Source organism: Danio rerio, chromosome 6 (genome assembly GCF_052040795.2).
Source record: "Danio rerio strain M-AB ecotype USA chromosome 6, GRCz13ab, whole genome shotgun sequence".
Lineage (NCBI taxonomy): Eukaryota > Metazoa > Chordata > Actinopteri > Cypriniformes > Danionidae > Danio > Danio rerio.
The window spans coordinates 18,162,501-18,183,171 of record NC_141026.1 but is presented as its reverse complement, the minus strand read 5'-3'; the positions used below and the strand labels follow the sequence as shown (position 1 = coordinate 18,183,171).

Here is a 20,671-nt window from a genome sequence, read left to right as displayed (position 1 = left end):
AAACATCCTGACTTACAAATTGTCTCTGAAACAGACATTTCCATCCAATCAGATAGTGATTTACCTATAGGTTCAGTGGAGGTTTGTGGTGCCAGAAGATCTAAGAGAACTGAGAGTTCACACAACAACACTTCTGTTGTTCAAATTCAAACAGTTTCCAGAACACTAGGACCTAGAGAAATAGACAGATTATCTCAAAGCTTACCATCAGCACGCACACATTTTTCAGAGTTTAGCAGAGCACTAATCAGCAAAATGCGTCTTTATGACATGTCATTAACAGAAGTCACCCAGCTAATGTCTCAAATTCTCACGGAATCTGAATTGAGCAGTTTTGAGCATACTGTGACCTCTAAATTACAGCATGCCAATAAGGATGATTTGAGAGAGGGTGTTTTGAAAGCTCTAAAGAACATTGTTGGCCCAAAGATCGACTGGTCAAAAGTGACTTGTTGTGTGCAAAGGAAAGATGAATCTGTGAATGAATTCACTGAGAGATTTTGTCAATCCGCCATAACTTACAGTGGATTAGCTGATAATTCGGACAGTGTGCTAAATGACAAGGGACCCCTAGTCCGCATCTGGTCAGATGGCCTTGCAACTGAATACAGACAAGCTTTGCCATTTCTTAACATCACCTGGTCTTCCACCACTCTCAGAAATAATATGAACAGTTTAGCTTTGTGGGAAAGAGACTCTTACATCAAAGACAGAGTCAGATTTGAAGCAGCCGCCACTAAGGTCAACACAGAAAAGACATCAAATCACAAATGTCTTAGGAAAAATATCTGTTGTCATTACTGTGGTAAAAAAGGACATTGGATGAGGGAGTGTAGAAAGAATAAAAATAATTTTAAAGAGATGAACAGGGTAAATCAACTTCTGAACAGTTTGCTAAATGCCCTCAACATACCCCTCCCCTCATCACTAAATCCATTGAGCTGTCCACAAAGATGCTAACCATTTTTGGCTGTGAGTGCTTAATGTCCCAGTTCATTTACAATTAAGATGAAAGACTCTTTGTAAAAAGACACAAAGGAAACTTCTTCCTTTTTATTGGGGAACTCTGCTTAAGTCCACTCACAGCCTTGAATGTGTTTAACACATTTTCCAATCACTACCCATTCAATGGTATGATGTCTGATAGGACTGATATTTATTGAATGATAGTTTGTGTCTCACATTTTAAAGTTTGCCCACCACACTCAGGGACAGAACAGGACACACAAATCAGTGAGGAGCCCAGGGCAGAACTGAAAGCAACAGGCTTTAGGGGCCGCACCCTGTGGTGAAGACTCCCTTTTTCCCCATTTATCCTCACCTCACTGTTTTATAGGTGTCATAACTTTAAGATTAGGAGACAGAAAATACACAACACTATATGATCACCAACTTAACAACCACTATACGATCACCTGAATAACTAGACACATGAACTGTATGATCATACAAGTCTATGCATGAATACTGTTGGTCTGCTGTTTCCGTGTTTTCTTGTGTGCAGGTAAACACAAACACTGCATCTTCTCAAGAAACACTCTAAACCAGAGGATCACTACGGAGATCCATGAATGACAGGAAGTCATCAGATCAACTCTGTACTGGAGAAGAACCACAAGAAACACACCTCACAAAAGACTGAACACTATTCACAAGCCATGGACTTTCAGAAGATCTGCAGTTTAACTACATGATTTTTTGTGTCATCATGTAGGATTTATGACATTACAACTGATTGTCATAAACGTGTGAACAGTTTTAGAAATCTACACTTACATCTACGTAGATATTGAAATGACACAGAATAAGTTAAATGTGCCTGTAACTTTTTTCAAGTTACATGACTAGAAGATGGGGCTTCTGTTATCAAACAGAAGCCATTGAATGGTTTTAGGAAAGCTTACAAATTTATATATTTTTTGTGAGAGTTTTTAAATAACTCTCAAAGGGGGAACTGTGGAAATATAAATTTCTATCAACTAATTCCAAATGAACAATAATCTACGTATAACTGAAAAGTTATATTCTCTGGTTTTTAATTATATAATTTCATTAACATCCCAGCTAGGAGGGACATTAACCTTTTGTCTGTCTGATCACAGGCTAAGCCAAAGTAATGCAAATTGTCAGTTTCACAGCATGGGGTGTCTATTGTTTTCTCTTTTCGATCAAATGGTCAGGCGGTTTCTGTCTCCAGAACATGATGAGATTAGACCTGAGAAGCAGTTTACCCTGCCGACCACAACCCTTAATTTGCATACTTTGTTTAGCTATATCCCCTCCTCCTAAAAACACAATATAGCCATGAAATCTTTGTCTTAATTCAGACTATTTGCAGACTTGTGAGAGACTTGTGAAAGAACTTGCAGACTGCGGACCTCTAGTAGGCTCTTGCAGACACATTGGACACATCTTAAAGACGCTGTATGACTGCAGATTAACCAACACGTCTCAATAAAGCAATTCTGCTTGTTTCGAGTCTCCTGGACTGGGTTCTCTTCTTCTTTTTACTCATTCATTTATTTTTTTACAACACTAATAAGAAGATGTTGCCTGAATGACCGGAAGAGACTTTAAAATGACCGGAGTTACAGATGGACCAAGCTACTGTAAGCTCTTCTCTGGAATCAATATAACACACACACTCACACACACACACACACACACTCATACAAAGAATGACACAAAATAAATCTTGCAGACATTCAGAATTAAATATTTATAGGTCAAATATTTATTAATAACCTTCATTTAAAGAATATTTTAATAATAATAAAAGTAAAAAAAACATTTTCAGTGTCTTGAAATGGCCGAGTCTACTTTCACTAAAACACATTGAAATGAAAGGATTATTTCATCAAACATGTAAAACTTACGATCCTGAGGAAAAATAAAAAGAAGTGACCACTATAAAGTTATTGTTATCCTGAATTAAATTAATGCAAATTATTGAGAAAATTCCATGTTTAATGTTATAAAATTGACTCGAAAAAGCGAAGATTTTAAATTCATCATTGTGTTAAATGTGAAAAGAAGTAAACACACAAAATAATCTACAATAGAAAGAAATTGATTTAATTGGCACAAAATGTGTAAATGATGACAAGTTTATTTTATATGTGTGAAAACAATTCAGCTTATTGTACTTTACTGCATTTATGAAAAAAAGATGTTTTAAAATGAAAATAATCTTCAAAATAAGAATCTAAAACTTCCAGTAGGTGGTGGTAAATACACACACTTACATACCTTTAACTACACATGACATTTTACTCCACCTTACATATTACTCACCCGGATATATATAATTGTATAAGGGTCATTCTCACTATAAAGTGCCTTCGAGACATCAAAATGATAAAACTAAATTGTTTGAGAGTTTTGATTTAACCACAGTTGTTGTATTAATTAGACCTTAGACTGTAAGAAATGAATGTTGGTCAAGCTCCTGCACTTTTTACAAATAATCTGCAAGTAGAAAAACAGTAAACAAACCTCACATTGTGTCAACCCTGTCATGGACAAATGTAAAGTATCAGTACAGTCAGAGCATCTAGAAAGTTTTCATAGCGCTTCACTTTAACCACATTTTTATGTTACAACCTTAATTCAAAATGAGTCAAATTCAATTATTACCTCTAAATTCTACACACAATACCCCATAATGACAATGTGATTTTTTTTTAATTGTTGCAAATGTATTAAATTTGAGAAATCACATGTACATGTACTCAGAGATGGTAGAATCTCACAAATGTTTTAAGTGTTGCCCAGCCGCAGCTCTACAGTTGTCTGTTAGAGAGGCTCTGCTGCTCATGCCCAGGAGGATGCGGGACTTCCAGTTGAGTGTGCACTTATCCCTGAGGACACACCTGGATTTGGGTATGATACACAAGGGTGATGACATCCACAACCCAGTGTGCCAGCCTCTGCTTGATATGGCACTTTCCTTCTGCCAACTGCCAAAACAGACACAAAGCAAAATAAAACAAAAAGAAAAAAAAAAACAGACTAGAGAATGCTCTGTTTGGGCCACGTAAACACCCAGTGTGCGACCTGATCACAGCAATGGAGGGGTTAAGTCTCCTCCAGGGTCAATGCTTAAAGTCTCACTATCTGATCTGGAGTGGTAGGAACCTTGGGCACATAGCCAGGCCAGAGTCTCAGGACAATGTGAGAGTTAGCTGGCCCAAATTCCAAGCATGATTTGCTGACAGAAAATGCCTCCAGGTCCCGGACTCTGTTGATAGAAGCCAGTGTGATGAGCAGAGCTGTCTTCAAGAAAAGAAAACTTAAAGATACTGAATCAAGCGGCTCTCTTTGCAGTGCGCAGAGGACCACAGAAAAAATCCAGAAACAACTATCTAATAATGCTGAGATGACTTATTGATATTTGTGTGCAATAATTCCAAAATGTATGTCTAATCATTATTAAATATTAATGATGACAATAATACTAACAATGAATTACATCTCTCATGATCGTGCTGCCCTGAATGTGCTTGAATGTAAGTTTATAAATAAATTCATGGTTTGCATCAAACTAAAATGAAGCATTGCAGTAAGAAATATTTATTTTGCACTATTGTTTTTATCAAATAAATAACATTTCTGCTACAAAACAAACAAAAGATTATAATAAATCATTTAATTCAAGGCTGAAAGCTACAAAACTGTTTTTAGTTAGTAACTCAAGAAAGAATGGACAAAAGAAAGTAATAAAAGTCTCACTTCTATCACTCTTAAAAGGTTTTGATCTGGGTTTGTGTCATTTTAAATGCTCAGTCTTGTTATGAGCTGATTTTCTTTCTTCTGTGTTTGTGGAAAGCAGGCGAGTCAGCGCACTAATTTATAAGCAGGCAGAGCAGGATTCTCGTGATGATCACCGGCACAATACTGCTCTTTGTTATGAGCCGCAGATTCAGTTTAAACTTAGCAAAGGCGAGCTTCTTTGTCGATGATGTGTACAGTGTTAGATTTCACATTTAGCGGACATTTGCGCTGAACACGCAGTGAATGCAACGCATCGAGCTTCAGGCACCTTCTCCGAAAACACAGATCAACATTCACCACGTCATGATCGCTGTCATCGGCGCCATTACGTTGTAACTTTAGGTGGGGTTTGCAAATCTGTGTGTAGGCTACTTTTCACTCTTCAGCTGTTCATTTCCAAATAACATAACCTTTGTTTTACTTATATTTAATGACAATTTGTTTACGTCAAACCATAATTTTAATTTATTAATTTTTGTTTTAATCAACTCCATAAGTTTTAGTAAATTATCCCCAGAACAAAAGAAACTTTTATCATCTGCAAATAACATAAACTTAAACAACTCTGATATCTTACACAGATCATTCATGTAAATTATAAACTGTTGCCTATTTTTGAAATAACTGCTTATTCAGTCCAAGGCTACTCCTCTAATACCAAACCTTTATCATTTGTTTACCAATATATTATCATTTATTGTATCAAATGCCTTCTTTAAATCTATAAAAATTCCAACTACCTTCTCCTTATTCTGATCTGGACGTAAGTGCCAGATAGAAAACCTCCTTGAGAAAGAAGGTCCTTCCTCAGGAGAATCTGTCAGGGAGGGTCTGTCCCGAGGAGTGTGAGTTCTGGAAACCAGGTCTGGGTGGGCCAGTGTGGTGCAACCAGCAAGATCTGCTCCTCGTCCTCCCTGACCTTGCCCAGGGTCTGTACAAGAAGACTCACTAGGGAAACGCATACTTGCCTGATACACATGTCCGAATCCAGCAGTGAGCCAGTGCATCTGTGCTGAGCGGAGCAGGGGCCGGTCTTGGGTAAAGCAAACAGGTAAACCTGAGTTTCTCCAAAACACCCCCATATCAGCTGGAGTAATTTAGGGTGAAGTTGGCACTTTCCTGGGAGTGTGAGCTGCATGACATTCCTTGGTGCTTCCCATTGACATCCCTGAGACATGCAACAAAAACCTAAAATTAATAACAGAATTTAACATGAACCTGTTTATAATAAGAACAATTAAGAACAATCAGTAAATAAAAGTGAATAAGGAGTTAAATGTGAAGTGCCATTAGAAACTCCTGGAATGTCAGTCGCTTTGTAAAAATGAACAGTATTTTACTGTAAATCAGGAAATTCTCCATTAGATTTATTTGTGTTTTATAACAGATTTGGACAGTTGCACAGTTTAACCAAGCTTAATGTTGTGTTCAATGTTCTCTGTATTTCTCAGTTCTCCTGCATTTGTTCTGTTAATAGGTGTGGATGCCAGTTCACAGGCCAGTACTCATGAACTTTGAGAGACAGTTTTTGGGGAAACTGTATCAAAGATAGGGGTGTAATGATACACTCAAGTCCTGACGATGCACTGAGGTCTTATGAAGCAAAGGAATCTCTCTCTGTGCAACAAAGTGAACATTATTTACAAATGTATCATCTGTAATATCTCTGTGGTAAACAAACGTGTGATTTCACGGCCATGAAACAGCATTATCAGCGTAATACAGGAAAACAGAATTGACCTTTTTGGGTGAAAATTAACCTTATACAATAAGTCGAGTACTGCAAAAAAAACAAGTTCAGTATTGCAAGTCCTATCGTTTACACAAGCGATGCACATCAGCACATTTATATTTCACAGTTTCACATTATGATGTATCGTTATACCCCTAATCAAAGAAGAATGTAAAGAACACGCCTTGAACTCATTTTAATCTGTCTACTTTATATTTTCAGCTTATAGGCTGTATAATTGGACGTCAGGGCACCAAAATTAATGAAATCCGTCAGATGTCTGGGGCTCAGATCAAAATTGCTAATGCCATGGAGGGTTCATCAGATCGCCAGATCACCATTACTGGAACACCTGCCAACATCAGCCTGGCACAGTATCTTATAAACGCCAGGTGAGATTCAAAGCAAGTAACAGAATAAATGCTAAACACAGATGTGTGTAAGTTCTGAATTAAATGTACTTAATATATTTATTTTAAAAAATACTGTAATCAAACGTAAAGGAATGCAAAAGTTTAAAGAAAAGTGTTATAGATACCAAGGCTGAATTTAAATGATGAATAAATAAAGTAAAATTACAACAATCTTTTATTATTATAGATTTATTTTTAAAGCTAAAGCTCACTTTTTAATGATCCTCACTAAACCAATGTTTCTATCTTGTCTTCAAAAATAATTCTATACTGATTTTTATTTAGAAAAATTATTATTATTATTATTATTATTAGTAGTAGTAGTAGTAGTGTTAGTAGTTAACATAGCAGTTGTAACGAGGAGACTGACACGGAGGGATCCATTATGCAGTATTTATTAGTCCCGCTCTTATTCACACACACAATATGCACTAACGTGCAAACACACAACAATAACAGTCTATGATGAATAAAGACTGGCAGTGAGTAGACACAGAGAGTGTTACCAGGCATAGATCAAGGGCTGGCTGCAAGCATCAGAGTCCGTGAATCAGGCTTGGGTCGTGGGCAGGCAGCGAGTATCAGAGTCCGTATAACAGGCGTGGTTCGTGGGCAGGCGGCGAGTATCAGAGTCCGTATAATAATGCGTGGGTCGTGGGCAGGCAGAGGGCGAAGCAGAGTCAAGAACAGGCTGGAGTAATACACAAGGAAACACGCAGGAATACTGCTCAGAAATGTTGGCCGGGGCTAAACAAGACTTCGCACCAATGACTGTAAAAAATATGGACGACGCGACAGCCCTTTTTCCCATTGAACGCCTTGAGGGCAAAACGCCTGCTTGACGAGCACAAACTGTCGCAAAAGACTGCTGAAATTGGAGCCTTGACATGCGCAGAAGGATTTTCTGATGGAGCCAGAGGAGGAGCCGCGAAAATGAGCAGAGTCGAGCTTCCAATCAAACGCTTTATGTAAAATCAACTACGCCCCCCGAACTTCTCAGCATGCGTTTGCTGTCATATCAAAACAAATGGATGTAATAACGTTAACAAATATGAGGGTTTTATATATTCAATCGCGCCAGCTCCAGGCCGCAGCTCATAACTTACTCACGGCGTCGCGGGGTGATTCCGGCTCGCATGCGGCAGCACTAAAATACTGCTAAAAACAAACTGTTTACAAAAATGAAGATCTGCACCTATTTCAGCACAATAACCAGTGCCTTAATCGACCAGAACTATCTTTCGGGACATTTTATTGCAAGTGTAATATTTTTTTTTATTTAGGCTCAAGTCTCCTTCATTAACACGGAGGAGGCTGGCTTTATGACTTGTACTGCAGCCAGCCCCCAGGGGGCGATCTAACGGCCGAGACCCTCACTCAAACGTAGGCTTGCGGCACACTTGCTTCGCACTGACTGAGCGTTTGGAGCTGGCTTATAAAGGGTACGTGGGTCGTTAGCTAGATTCAGTTCAGGTGTGCTAGATCAGTTAGAGTGGATGATGTAATGCTTAGAAGTACGGAGATGGCGGCCTCTGCTGGCCAGCGAGGGGAATGACTGGGACCGAGTCGGTGACAGCAGTAGTGGCAGCAGCAGTTTTTTTTTTCTTAGCAGTGTGGTTGAATTTGGTGGTGGTCAGTATTGCCAGGATAACATTTTTATTTTTTTTGAAAATGCAGTTGCAGGAAAGAATAATTCTTAATTAAATCTAGTTTAGAGTTATAGCACAGAAACTTAGCATGCTGAATGTCTAGCGGTTATTACACTTATTTATTTCAAACTAATTGTTTTATTCATATTATACAGTATATTCAAATGTATTTAAGTTATCATACATGTAATGTGAGCAATAAATTGTATGAAAATATGCTTCATTTTAAATTTGTAAGTGGCGAAACGGGCAGTCATAAATGTTGTGATTTTGAGAAAATAAAATCTCATTTTAATTACGCTGTAAAAAGCAATTAGTTGACTATAAAAAGGTAAGTTAAGTCAACTTAATAGTTCCTCATATTTTTAAGGGAAGTCAATTGGTCACTTTTAAGGCAGCGGTTTTGATCCCTTCATTAAAGTAACTAATCGCTTTTTATAGGAAACAAAATGATGTTTTACATTTGATGGTGACATTTATTCTTGATTTATTCTTTGTAACACAGTTTGTTTCATTCAGCGCATGATATTCTTTGGTCTGAAAATAGTTATTGATTACAAACCAGATGATAGTCAGTGTTTAATGATTTATTTCAGCCTTCAGAAGGGCCTGATTGTTTAATCTTTGACATTTTTACTTGGCTCGACTTCATTGATGTTGACTGTGCTTCAAGTAATTGTAATAGTTCATAAAGCAATGTACTTTGTTTACATCTTTGTTTATTACTGTGATGTGCTGCAGTGACTTGGAGAACTGAAAGTGTGACGGTGTCACAGAAGCTGATTTGAATGTAATGTTGTGACTTTTTAACAGGTCATTTGCTGTTAAATTTGTATAATAAATAATAAATATTTTCAAGTTCTTTTTTTTCCAAACTTGGTTTCAATAAATGGTGACTACATTGTGAGTTCTATTGTATCTCTGCTGTAGTTGCTCAATGTTACAGTTCTCTGTTCAGAATGTTTATTATTTATATCACAGAAATGGGATTCATTCAAACGTAATGTATTATGTATGGATTTCAGTGTTGACTGCTGTATGATTTTATGTGATTAATAATATGACATAAAATCTCATTTTTCATTGCAATCTCATTTTCACATCATTGCAAGGATACTTATGAAGGTAAAAATGAATATGTATTTGCTTCTGTAATTTCTATTTCTAAAGACAGTTAATTTTGCTCCAGTGACTTATAATTGTATAATCATGTCCAGATTCTGAGTCTGAAATAGTGTTATTCTGAATGTCTTAACACCCTTGGCAGTCTTTTTCCAGTATAACATCATATAACAGGTTATGTCACCATATACAAAATAGATCATGCGTTTTGCAAAGATAATCATTTATTTTAGGTCTAAGAAAACAAGAACTGACTACAATCTTTAAGTTATGATTGCTGCTGAATGACGCATTGTATGACTTAATTTCATGATTTTTCTTTTAATAAAGTCTCTTGGTCTCACGTAGGTTTTGTTTGTTTTCTGCGCCAGTGATTTATACTTGAATATGTATGGAATTGTATTTTTACTTATTAGATGATTTAGCTGATCTCTTATTTACTCAGCATCACTGCAGCATCACAGAATGACTCTTTGGCTCACACTGTAAACACTAATAAGTTGAGAATACTCAAATCTACAACTCTACAATTCAATTAATTGAGTTGACCAAATGTGGTCTCTTCATTAAATTAAATTTTTAAGCACAGATAACTTAAAATACAAGGGCTAACTGGCCCAGCCGTGAATCGAACCAGCGACCTTCTCACTGTGAGTCGACAATGCTAACCACGGAGTCACTGTGTTGCCCCAGCGTGTATATCAATTAAGAAAAATGTATATCAGCATTTAAATATCTACTGACTAATTTAACTTTTCTCTTTCGTCAGATGGGTTCAGGTAGTGCCTCTGTCCTGCTGCGCTTCAGGAGAATTCAGCATCACAAGCAAAATGACCACCTTGTGTCAAATAACATATATTGACCAATCAGTGCGGTTGTCAAGGCAGAATCTCAAGCACAACCAATCATTTTAAACAGAGACATGGTGAATCATTTAAAGAAATTAAAATGTTAAGTTCAGAGAACTTAAAATATGAATTAAAGTTTTTTGCTGCCTAATGAGTAAGTTAAACACACATTTGATGCCAAAACTTGGTATTTTTATTAATATCAAGTTATATTGACTTAATATCTTTAGTGATGACAACAGCAGGGTTTAAAGTGGATTAAACCAATAGGCGAAGTAAGCAGCTGAAGTTAGGGCCCCAGAGAAGTCTGGAGGCCAACAATAAATACTAATAACAGTTTCTATAAATTATATATAATCTTGTTTCCTGTCGTATTTTGTAGGATAAGGCTCTAACAAATACAAATTTACTTTAATCAGTACATGTGTGCAATTGTGTCCCCCCACCCCCAATCATGGATCAGTCCAGCAATCAAATCAGATGAAAATTTAGTTTTAGAAAACAAATAGTTTGTTCATTATTTTTAGTTGTGAACTCATTTTAAGCAAACAAATCTTTTAACATGTAGAGATTGTGTTCAGATAAAAATAAAGAAAGGAAGACAGAGTGATATAAGATAAAGACAGCTAAATAAATAAGCAAATATGAAAAGTGCTTATTACTGAAGGACTTCTGGGTACCATGACTCGAATTGCTTAGGGCCCCAAAATCACCAAATCCGGCCCTGCTCATAACAAACAATCATCATGATCACGGTACAAAGTGTAGAGTAAACAATGTTATTAACACTATGAGCTGTATTTGTTAAAATAAATGTTAAATTATTGTGTGTTTCATTAGACAAACTGTTGAGATGATGAAAAACACGCTGTCTTATACGTTTTAGTTAAATTGTGATTCTCTGTGCTGAACATTGCCCCCTTGTGTTGTCTATGATCACTTACTGAGGAGAGACGTGACCCTGCACCACAAAAGCACTTTTTTACTTCTTTTAGTTTGAGCACATGCTTTTTAAAATGATTGAGCTGTTGAAACGTTGACCTACACATGAAAAAACAAAATGTACATTTTAAATTACTTTCAAAATTATAATTGTATTTTAACCTGAAACTGAAGATCGTCCTAAAAAGAGATTTATTGCGCTATATTGGGATAATTTGCAATTTGATGTGCACAAAAGAAGAAAAACACAGTAGTGTTTACTTTAAATTCTCGTAAGAAGTTTAGTATTTGTATTTTTTCTAACTTTGAATTGAAGATTATATCAAAAAACTATTCAGCACGCTTCAATGTTGAAATTTTGTAGTTCAATGTCCACAAAAACACAATATTGTTCATTTCAAATTCTCATAGAAACTTTTCTTTTTTACCTAAAATTGAAGATCACTCAAAATAAAAAAACATTTGTTAAATATCAGCATGCGTGTATGGACATTTACTGAGTTTATTATCGACAGATCTGTGTTTAAGTAAAACAATTCGGCTAGTTTAGATTTTTATGTTTTAAATTCAGACATCAAATATTGCAAATAAAGGTTTGGTCTAGTTAGTTCAGCACACTACAGACAGCATGATCATATCTAACTAAACACAGGGGAATGAACCGCCAAAATATCCAGCATATGTTTTACACAGCAGATACCCTTCCAGCTTCAACCCAGTACTGAGAAACATCCACACACACTCTCACATGCACAAACACACTATAGCCAATTTAGTTTATTCAATTCACATAAACCACATGTCACTGAACTGTGGGGGAAACCCATGCCAACACATGGAGAACATTCAAACTCCACACAGAAATGTCAACTGGCCCTGCTGGTACTCGAACCAGCGACCTTCTTGCTGTGAGGTTACAGTGCTAACCACTGAGTCACTGTGCTGCCCTTGGTTTGAACATTTACATTTTAGTAAAACCAGTAAAGACAAAAAAAAAACTGCTGTAATTGCGTATAAAATAACTTTATTGTTTATGATTTATTTAACAACTGTCCCCGTTTTTCTCTAAGTGGTCTAGAAACTGTACATTTGTCTACTGTAGACTAGCTTGTGTGTGTGTGTGTGTGTGTGTGTGTGTGTGTGTGTGTGTGTGTGTGTGTGTCTTCAGCTCGTACAGCTTCACACAGAGCCTCACAGATGCAGCAGAGGAAGCTCAGGATCAGGATCTGTTCTCCTCAGTTCCTCTGCCCCTCCTGCTCTCCTTCTACAAATCATTGACAGCGTTTATCTACACTGAACCTGACAATGCAACCCAAGCCATGACTGCTGGATTCAGATAAGTGTAATGTCACTGGCCACCTGTGCAGTGCAACCAGGGATGGCTCTCAATGTCATCTAAACTGGGCCGATCAGCCGGTGCTGCACTGAGACACCAGCGAATCAGCTGACGGCACTCTGTTACACACAACACCGTCTTCAGAACCACACAACAACACACTTCTGCTCGCTCACAAGGCTATCTCTGAATGTGTCTGAATCTCTTACCTGTTGACAAGCTCCTAGGGAAGGTCAGTCTGCTTCTGGACGGGAAACGGTTACACAGGATGTTGTAGAGCGTCACTCCTACTGACCAGACTGTAGCTGGAGTCGCATGGTAGCGATGTCTACGAAACCACTCAGGAGGAGCGTATGCAGGAGTGCCTGAGAGACATAAGAAGACCACAAACATCTGCTCAACATGCTCCAGTACAGACAAACTCCCTTTAGTGGATCAGCAGAAGTTCACAAACATCAACAGAACGTTTCCTTCTGTAACTCAAACTCACCTGCAAAGTATTTGTAGGCCGATCGCTTCAGCAGATCTCCACAGCCGAAGTCCAGCAGCTTGATGTCCTGGGACTCTGTGGAGATCAGCAGGTTTTCTGGTTTGACGTCCCGGTGCAGGACGCCACGGCTCTCGCAGTGTTTTAGGGCCGCGATCAGCTGCACCAGCACTTTCTTGGCAAGACGCTCATCCAGACAGCCGTTCTCCTCACAGAAGCTCTGGAGATCTTGGCAAGGATCCGGTCGCTCCAGGATCAGGATTTAGCGTCTGGGACGGTCAAACCAGTCCAGCAGCTGCAGGACACTGGGGCAGGCAGGAGCTGACGTGACACGGGTCATCAATGCCACCTCCAGCGGCAGCCGACCCTGACCATCCTGCAGGACAAACCCTCCATTATATCCAGAACTCAATCAAACACAGCAAACACAACAGATTCACATCAAAACATACAACTTTCAGTCGCTCGGGGGTCCGGTCCTTTGACACATACTTGATGGCCACCTGCAGACAGGAAAAGCAGAGTAAATCACACCTGCCTGATTGTGACACATGACATTTACTGACAGCAACATTTCTAAAGCATGTCTGAACAAAGGAGGGAAGAAAATCTCTTACTGGCAGTCCATCAGACCTGCGCATCCCAGCAAACACAGAGCCGAATCCACCTCGTCCCAGCAACGGGCCCTTCTGGTACAAGTCTGCAACACAGAAGAGCACAAGAAATGAAGAAAAGAGAGAAAGAGAAAACATGCTGCGGTCTCTTCAATGACAAATCATTTCATTTCTGAGCCATAAGATCTAAAAGATGAGCTGTGCTGACCTCTGCGAGAGCGTTTGGCTGGTCTGCTGGACGAGGTGGACAGTGTTTGCTGGCTGCTGCTCTGCCTTTTCCTCTTGCTGTTCCTCTGGTCTGTGGATGCAGAATCAGCCAAATGTGAAGGCAGAGGAGCCAAAAAAACAGGAAGCTCAGTGGTGCTGTCCCGTGTATCTTCTGTATATCAAAACATTTTTAATGAATCTTTTTTGTTAACTTCTGTAATCCTTTTCATATTAGTCAAACATACAGCATCATACAGTGATATACAATGACAAACAAATGAAAGATTAAAAACACTCACCTCCTCTTTCTTCACCCATGTGGGACATGGACAATCTCCTCCAACCTGCAATAAAACAGACAAAAACAGACAAATATGAAAATAAATGTAAAACAAAGTAAAGAAGAAGAAGAAGGAGAAGAAGAAGAAGAAGAAGGAATGAAAAAACAGCAACAAAATTGTATTAAAAAATAATCAGAAAAATAACGAAAAAAAGATGATTAGAGAAATTGTGCTCTTTAAAATAAGTCTTTTTCTCTCAGAAATCCTCCAACAGCTTCAGAAATCTCAGGAATCGCACAGAAATGCTCTGCAAAGTCGCCTCGTCTCTCAACCAACAGATTGCGATGGGTTTGATTGTTTTTATATGCAGTCAGAATTCATATCATAACACGCGTTGCTATAGCAACTAACATTGTAAAATACAAATAGCCAAAAAGAGGTATAAATCCGATTAGTTCCAATTAAAAGCTCTTGTTATTAAATTAAAAATGTATAAAAATTTAATTTCCGGGGTAATTTTCAATTGGCCAATCAGCTTTCATCAATATTGCGTCATCACCATACACTGATTGAGCTATCGAAATTAAATGAAATGAAATACTAAAAGCCTTATTTAATTTAATATTATTGTTGTTTATTATACAATTTATTTTATTTAAAAATATAATTCATTAATATACCTAAATTGTGCGTTGGCCATACATTTACTACGCAAGGAGTGACGTCAGGGACGTCAGTCACATGACCTTTCTTAATGCCCTGCTTCAGCGTGATTCGGCAATAACATGAAATTTAGCGTAAATAAACTCCTAGAAATGTGTTCCTCAGAAAATAATACAATAATTTTTCTGAAAACAGTTTATGATTCCTGTAGATCTCCCGAATGGAGAACAATTTCATCTTTGTCCACTTCTTCATTATGGTAAGTTACATTTATAGAAGAGCTCGTTTGTTTGGTAATGTTTATTAAAAACTTTATTCTTGAATTTCTGTGTGATTTTCGTTAAAGATTTCTCTGCTGCTAATGTCGGTGGTGACGCTATCAAGTTTTACTCAAAGCTGATAGGCCTATTAAAATGATAGTTATTTAATTTTATAACAAGAGCTTTTAATTAATTATTATTATTAATAATTAAGATTTAGGACATCGAATAACTGCATGAATTGTATTCATGAAAATAAAAAAATATCTCAGGCACGCAAGGTCACGCCATTATTAGTTGCTATAGCAACGCGTGTTATTGTATGATTTCGACCGCATATAAAAACAATCAAACCCATCGCAATCTGTTGGTTGAGAGACGAGGCGACTTTGCAGAGCATTTCTGTGCGATTCCTGAGATTTCTGAGAGAAAAACACTTATTTTAAAGAGCACAAATTCTCTAATCATCTTTATTTTAGTTATTTTTCTGAATATTTTTTTAAACACATTTTTGTTGCTCTTTTTTTCATTCCTTCTTCTTCTTCTTCTTCTTCTTCTTCTTCTTTTTCTTTACTTTGTTTTACATTTGTTTTTTATATTTGTCTGTATTTGTCTGTTTTATTGCAGGTTGGAGGAGATTGTCCATGTCCCACATGGGTGAAGAAAGAGGATTTTTTTAATGTTTTTAATCTTTCATTTGTTTGTCATTGTATATCACTGTATGATGCTGTATGATGTTTGACTAATATGAAAAGGATTACAGAAGTTAACAAAAAAGATTCATTAAAAATGTTTTGATATACAGAAGATACACGGGACGGCACCACTGAGCTTCCTGGTTTTTTGGCTCCTGTGCCTTCACATTTGGCTGATTCTGCATCCACAGACCAGAGGAACGGCAAGAGGAAAAGGCAGAGCAGCAGCCAGCAAACGGCGTCCACCTCGTCCAGCAGACCAGCCAAACGCTCTCGCAGAGGTCAGCACAGCTCATCTTCTAGATCTTATGGCTCAGTTAGGAAATGATTTGTCATTGAAGAGACCGCAGCATGTTTTCTCTTTCTCTCTTTTCTTCATTTCTTGTGCTCTTCTGTGTTGCAGACTTGTACCTGAAGGGCCCGTTGCTGGGACGAGGTGGATTCGGCTCTGTGTTTGCTGGGATGCGCAGGTCTGATGGACTGCCAGTAAGAGATTTTCTTCCCTCCTTTGTTCAGACATGCTTTAGAAATGTTGCTGTCAGTAAATGTCATGTGTCACAATCAGGCAGGTGTGATTTACTCTGCTTTTCCTGTCTGCAGGTGGCCATCAAGTATGTGTCAAAGGACCGGACCCCTGAGCGACTGAAAGTTGTATGTTTTGATGTGAATCTGTTGTGTTTGCTGTGTTTGATTGAGTTCTGGATATAATGGAGGGTTTGTCCTGCAGGATGGTCAGGGTCGGCTGCCGCTGGAGGTGGCATTGATGACCCGTGTCACGTCAGCTCCTGCCTGCCCCAGTGTCCTGCAGCTGCTGGACTGGTTTGACCGTCCCAGACGCTACATCCTGATCCTGGAGCGACCGGATCCTTGCCAAGATCTCCAGAGCTTCTGTGAGGAGAACGGCTGTCTGGATGAGCGTCTTGCAAAGAAAGTGCTGGTGCAGCTGATTGCGGCCCTTAAACACTGCGAGAGCCGTGGCGTCCTGCACCGGGACGTCAAACCAGAAAACCTCCTGATCTCCACAGAGTCCCAGGACATCAAGCTGCTGGACTTCGGCTGTGGAGATGTGCTGAAGCGCTCGGCCTACAAATACTTTGCAGGTGAGTTTGAGTTACAGAAGGAAACGTTCTGTTGATGTTTGTGAACTTCTGCTGATCCACTAAAGGGAATTTGTCTGTACTGGAGCATGTTGAGCAGATGTTTGTGGTCTTCTTATGTCTCTCAGGCACTCCTGCATACGCTCCTCCTGAGTGGTTTCGTAGACATCGCTACCATGCGACTCCAGCTACAGTCTGGTCAGTAGGAGTGACGCTCTACAACATCCTGTGTGACCGTTTCCCATTCAGAGGCGCACAGAGGGTCACGTCCAGAAGCAGACTGACCTTCCCTAGGAGCTTGTCAACAGGTAAGAGATTCAGACACATTCAGAGATAGCCTGGCGAGCGAGCAGAAGTGTGTTGTTGTGTGTTTCTGAAGACGGTGTTGTGTGTAACAGAGTGCCGTCAGCTGATTCGCTGGTGTCTCAGTGCAGCACCGGCTGATCGACCCAGTTTAGATGACATTGAGAGCCATCCCTGGTTGCACTGCACAGGTGGCCAGTGACATTACACTTATCTGAATCCAGCAGTCATGGCTTGGGTTGCATTGTCAGGTTCAGTGTAGATAAACGCTGTCAATGATTTGTAGAAGGAGAGCAGGAGGGGCAGAGGAACTGAGGAGAACAGATCCTGATCCTGAGCTTCCTCTGCTGCATCTGTGAGGCTCTGTGTGAAGCTGTACGAGCTGAAGACACACACACACACACACACACACAAAAGCTAGTCTACAGTTGACAAATGTACAGTTTCTAGACCACTTAGAGAAAACAGGGGAAGGTGTTAAATAAATCATAAACAATAAAGTTATTTTATACGCAATTACAGCAGTTTTTTTTGTCTTTACTGGTTTTACTAAAATGTAAATGTTCAAACCAAGGGCAGCACAGTGACTCAGTGGTTAGCACTGTAACCTCACAGCAAGAAGGTCGCTGGTTCGAGTACCAGCAGGGCCAGTTGACATTTCTGTGTGGAGTTTGAATGTTCTCCATGTGTTGGCATGGGTTTCCTCCACAGTTCAATGACATGTGGTTTATGTGAATTGAATAAACTAAATTGGCTATAGTGTGTTTGTGCATGTGAGAGTGTGTGTGGATGTTTCTCAGTACTGGGTTGAAGCTGGAAGGGCATCTGCTGTGTAAAACATATGCTGGATATTTTGGCGGTTCATTCCCCTGTGGCGACCCCTGATGAATAAAGGGACTAAGCTGAAGGAAAATGAATGAATGAACACAGACACTGGAGGAATTAGGAGACTGTTCAGTCAGATATGATCATGCTGTCTGTAGTGTGCTGAACTAACTAGACCAAACCTTTATTTGCAATATTTGATGTCTGAATTTAAAACATAAAAATCTAAACTAGCCGAATTGTTTTACTTAAACACAGATCTGTCGATAATAAACTCAGTAAATGTCCATACACGCATGCTGATATTTAACAAATGTTTTTTTATTTTGAGTGATCTTCAATTTTAGGTAAAAAAGAAAAGTTTCTATGAGAATTTGAAATGAACAATATTGTGTTTTTGTGGACATGGAACTACAAAATTTCAACATTGAAGCGTGCTGAATAGTTTTTTGATATAATCTTCAATTCAAAGTTAGAAAAAATACAAATACTAAACTTCTTACGAGAATTTAAAGTAAACACTACTGTGTTTTTCTTCTTTTGTGCACATCAAATTGCAAATTATCCCAATATAGCGCAATAAATCTCTTTTTAGGACGATCTTCAGTTTCAGGTTAAAATACAATTATAATTTTGAAAGTAATTTAAAATGTACATTTTGTTTTTTCATGTGTAGGTCAACGTTTCAACAGCTCAATCATTTTAAAAAGCATGTGCTCAAATTAAAAGAAGTAAAAAAGTGCTTTTGTGGTGCAGGGTCACGTCTCTCCTCAGTAAGTGATCATAGACAACACAAGGGGGCAATGTTCAGCACAGAGAATCAAAATTTTACTAAAACGTATAAGACTGCGTGTTTTTCATCATCTCAACAGTTTTTCTAATGAAACACACAATAATTTAACATTTATTTTAACAAATACAGCTCATAGTGTTAATAACATTGTTTACTCTACACTTTGTACCGTGATCATGATGATTGTTTGTTATGAGCAGGGCCGGATTAGGTGATTTGGGGGCCCTAAGCAATTCGAGTCATGAGACCCGGAAGTCTTACAGTAATAAGCACTTTTCATATTTGCTTATTTATTTAGCTGTCTTTATCTTATAGCACTCTGTCAAGCTTTCTATATTTTTATCTTAACACAATCTCTACATTTTAAAAGATTTGTTTGCTTAAAATGAGTTCACAACTAAAAATAATGAACAAACTATTTGTTTTCTGAAACTAAATTTTCATCTGATTTGACTGCTGGAATGATCCATGATTGGGGGTGGGGGGACACAATTGCACACATGCTATTTAAGGTAAAATGTATTTGTTAAAGCCTTATCCTACAAAATATGACAGGAAATTACATTATTAGTATTTATTGTCTGCCTCCAGACTTTCTTGGGGCCCTAAGCGGATAATATAACTTTTCATTAATAAAAATACCAAGTTTTGGCATCAAAGGTGTGTTTAACTTACTCATTAGGCAGCAACAAACATTTAATTCATATTGTAAGTTCTCTGAACTTAACATTTAAATTTCTTTAAATGATTCACCATGTCATTTAAAATGATTGGTTGTGCTTGAGATTCTGCCTTGACAACCGTGCTGATTGATCAATATATGTTATATGACACAAGGTGGTCATTTTGCTTGTGATGCTGAATTTTCCTGAAGCGCAGCAGGACAGAGGCACTACCTGAACCCATCTGACGAAAGAGAAAAGTTAAATTAGTCAGTAGATATTTAAATGCTTGTATACATCTTTCTTAATTGATATACACGCTGGGGCAACACAGTGACTCAGTGGTTAGCATTGTCGCCTCACAGTAAGAAGGTCACTAGATCGAGTCCCGGCTGGGCCAGTTGGCATTTCTGTGTGGAGTTTGCATGTTCTCCCCTCATTCACGTTAGTTTCCTCCAGGTGCTCCGGTTTCCCCCACAAATCCAAGGACGTGTGCTATAGGTGAATTGGGTAAGCTAAATTGTCCGTATGTGTGTAGAGCAGACTGACCTTCCCTAGGAGCTTGTCAACAGGTAAGAGATTCAGACACATTCAGAGATAGCCTGGCATCTGTTGTTGTGTGTTTCTGAAGACGGTGTTGTGTGTAACAGAGTGCCGTCAGCTGATTCGCTGGTGTCTCAGTGCAGCACCGGCTAATCGGCCCAGTTTAGATGACCTTGAGAGCCATCCCTGGTTGCACTGCACAGGTGGCCAGTGACATTACACTTATCTGAATCCAGCAGTCATGGCTTGGGTTGCATTGTCAGGTTCAGTGTAGATAAACGCTGTCAATGATTTGTAGAAGGAGAGCAGGAGGGGCAGAGGAACTGAGGAGAACAGATCCTGAGCTTCCTCTGCTGCATCTGTAAGGCTTTGTGTAAAGCTGTACGAGCTGAAGACACACACACACACACACACACACACACTTGC

The 20,671-nt window shown here is 38.6% G+C and overlaps 2 protein-coding genes across 3 annotated transcripts in view; one reads left to right on the top strand and one right to left on the bottom strand.

Moving 5' to 3' along the window:
- Positions 1 to 14,740, bottom strand: part of LOC147843445 (serine/threonine-protein kinase pim-3-like) — a 47,436-nt gene extending 32,696 nt beyond the window's left edge. The window contains exons 1-7 of one of the 2 annotated variants that reach the window (XR_015493489.1): positions 14,423 to 14,740; positions 14,125 to 14,295; positions 13,920 to 14,002; positions 13,755 to 13,805; positions 13,306 to 13,678; positions 13,025 to 13,180; positions 7,299 to 7,609 (exon numbers count right to left, since the gene is read on the bottom strand). Coding sequence is in view for 1 of the 2 variants with exons in the window: in XM_087257101.1 (XP_087113227.1) it covers positions 13,755 to 13,805; positions 13,920 to 14,002; positions 14,125 to 14,295; positions 14,423 to 14,450 (333 nt within the window). In the remaining variant the exon portion in view is untranslated. Of the gene's footprint in view, positions 1 to 7,298; positions 7,610 to 13,024; positions 13,181 to 13,305; positions 13,679 to 13,754; positions 13,806 to 13,919; positions 14,003 to 14,124; positions 14,296 to 14,422 lie in introns of those variants that run through there. The other variant, XM_087257101.1, reaches the window with a different exon arrangement.
- A 953-nt stretch (positions 14,741 to 15,693) lies between these two features.
- The window catches only part of LOC147843444 (serine/threonine-protein kinase pim-3-like), a 10,888-nt gene continuing 5,910 nt past the window's right edge, over positions 15,694 to 20,671 (top strand). Inside the window, exons 1-5 of the mRNA XM_087257108.1 lie at positions 15,694 to 16,303; positions 16,426 to 16,508; positions 16,623 to 16,673; positions 16,750 to 17,122; positions 17,248 to 17,427. Coding sequence (XP_087113234.1) covers positions 16,485 to 16,508; positions 16,623 to 16,673; positions 16,750 to 17,122; positions 17,248 to 17,427 — 628 coding nt within the window. The 5' untranslated portion in view covers positions 15,694 to 16,303; positions 16,426 to 16,484. The remainder of the gene's footprint in view (positions 16,304 to 16,425; positions 16,509 to 16,622; positions 16,674 to 16,749; positions 17,123 to 17,247; positions 17,428 to 20,671) is intronic.